The 1507-nt window shown below is 31.7% G+C and overlaps 1 protein-coding gene across 1 annotated transcript in view; it reads left to right on the top strand.

The window, feature by feature from the left end:
- ZRANB3 (zinc finger, RAN-binding domain containing 3) overlaps nucleotides 1–1507 on the top strand; it is a 250551-nt gene that overhangs the window by 122571 nt on the left and 126473 nt on the right. Inside the window, exon 4 of the mRNA XM_008583513.1 lies at nucleotides 958–1136. Within this exon, the coding sequence (XP_008581735.1) occupies nucleotides 958–1136 (179 nt within the window). The remainder of the gene's footprint in view (nucleotides 1–957; nucleotides 1137–1507) is intronic.

Raw genomic sequence — 1507 nt, 5'->3', positions numbered from 1 at the left:
TTGGCGGGCCCGGTCTGGTACGGGGGGGACACTGAGGGTTGCGATCCGTTGCCGGACACGGAAAAAGACAAAAAAAAAAAAAAAATTCTCAATCATCAGGCGTCTTCTGTAATGCATATGTATAAAAATTGCTGTTTAAAAGCAATCACAACATAAAAAGTTGAAACTGAAATTCTGTGTGTCAGGATCATTGTTATTTAATTGCTCTTAATAATTATATGGACTAAAACATTTAGAAAACCTACAATTATTCTCCTAAGTAAAATGGTGATTTATTATTTTGAAAAGTTGATAAAATGTACTCTCGAAGTTAATATATTCTATTTAGTTCTTCTTATGTACCTACGTAGACATTTGTACTACAAATGAGTCAAGGCTTAGGTTCTTAGTAGATGATTCAGTCTTAACTGTGTTGTAACACTGGAGGGTTCCACTTTAACAAATTCCACTGTAGTTACAGCCAAGGGCTTTAAATCACCTATTGAGTGTAGTTATTTCTGTATACCCTTGACCTTGGTGTTATAACACCGTGCTCTAATCAGTTGAGCTAACTGGCCAGCCTTTGTCATGCTATTTAAAATTCTTCTCAAAATACTGAAATCTAAGTACGTTTTAAAAGTTTATTTCTAGGGAATAAATAGTCCCGGATAATAATTATTTTCCTGTTTACCAATTTTATCTAAAACTAAGTTACATGAAATCAGTGTGATTAATATTTAAACGTAGGGGTCATTTTGTCTCTATAAGTCCAATTGCAAGTTTGAAAATAATGCAATTTGCTTAATGAAATTTAAAGGTCATCATAGTCTTGAACTTTTTATTAACTGTGTAATCCACCTGATTTTACATTGGAAAATTATGTTGATAACACTCTTAAATAAAATATTTGACAAATATTTTCTTTCAAAATATTTTAGGATGTATGTTAAATATCTGTTTATTTATTTTTTAATTTAGATGGGTCTAGGAAAAACAATCCAGGCAATTGCCATTGCTTACTTCTATAAAGAGGAATGGCCTCTTTTAATAGTGGTCCCTTCATCTCTGAGGTACCCTTGGACAGAAGAAATAGAGAAATGGATTCCAGAGCTAAGTCCAGAAGAAATCAGTGTCATTCAGAATAAAACTGATGTTGGGTAAGAACAACTTTTTAATCTTTAAGAAAAGAAAGAGTTTTCCTTGTGTGTATTTAGTATATATTCATGTTTAAAGTGAAATTTCACCTAGAGACTATAGTTTAGAAATAAGAATGTAGTGTGGAATATTTTATTTTACATTTTAAAATATGAATTATTTATTTAGAACTCAGCAGTATATTTAATTTCTAAATTCCTTTGATATATTTTTAAAGTAAATATATATGTAGTCTTTTATATATGAAGTAGATATTTATATACCTTAAATATACTTAAAACTGACTATTTTAGCATTCAAAAAGAAATTTCACGGGGCCGGCCCGGTGGCGCACTGCTATAGTGCGCCGCTTGGGAAGTGTGGCGGCGCTCCC

This window comes from Galeopterus variegatus, unplaced genomic scaffold, assembly GCF_000696425.1.
Source record: "Galeopterus variegatus unplaced genomic scaffold, G_variegatus-3.0.2 Scaffold98, whole genome shotgun sequence".
NCBI classification, from domain to species: Eukaryota; Metazoa; Chordata; class Mammalia; order Dermoptera; family Cynocephalidae; genus Galeopterus; species Galeopterus variegatus.
This window is presented reverse-complemented; position numbering and strand designations above follow the sequence as displayed.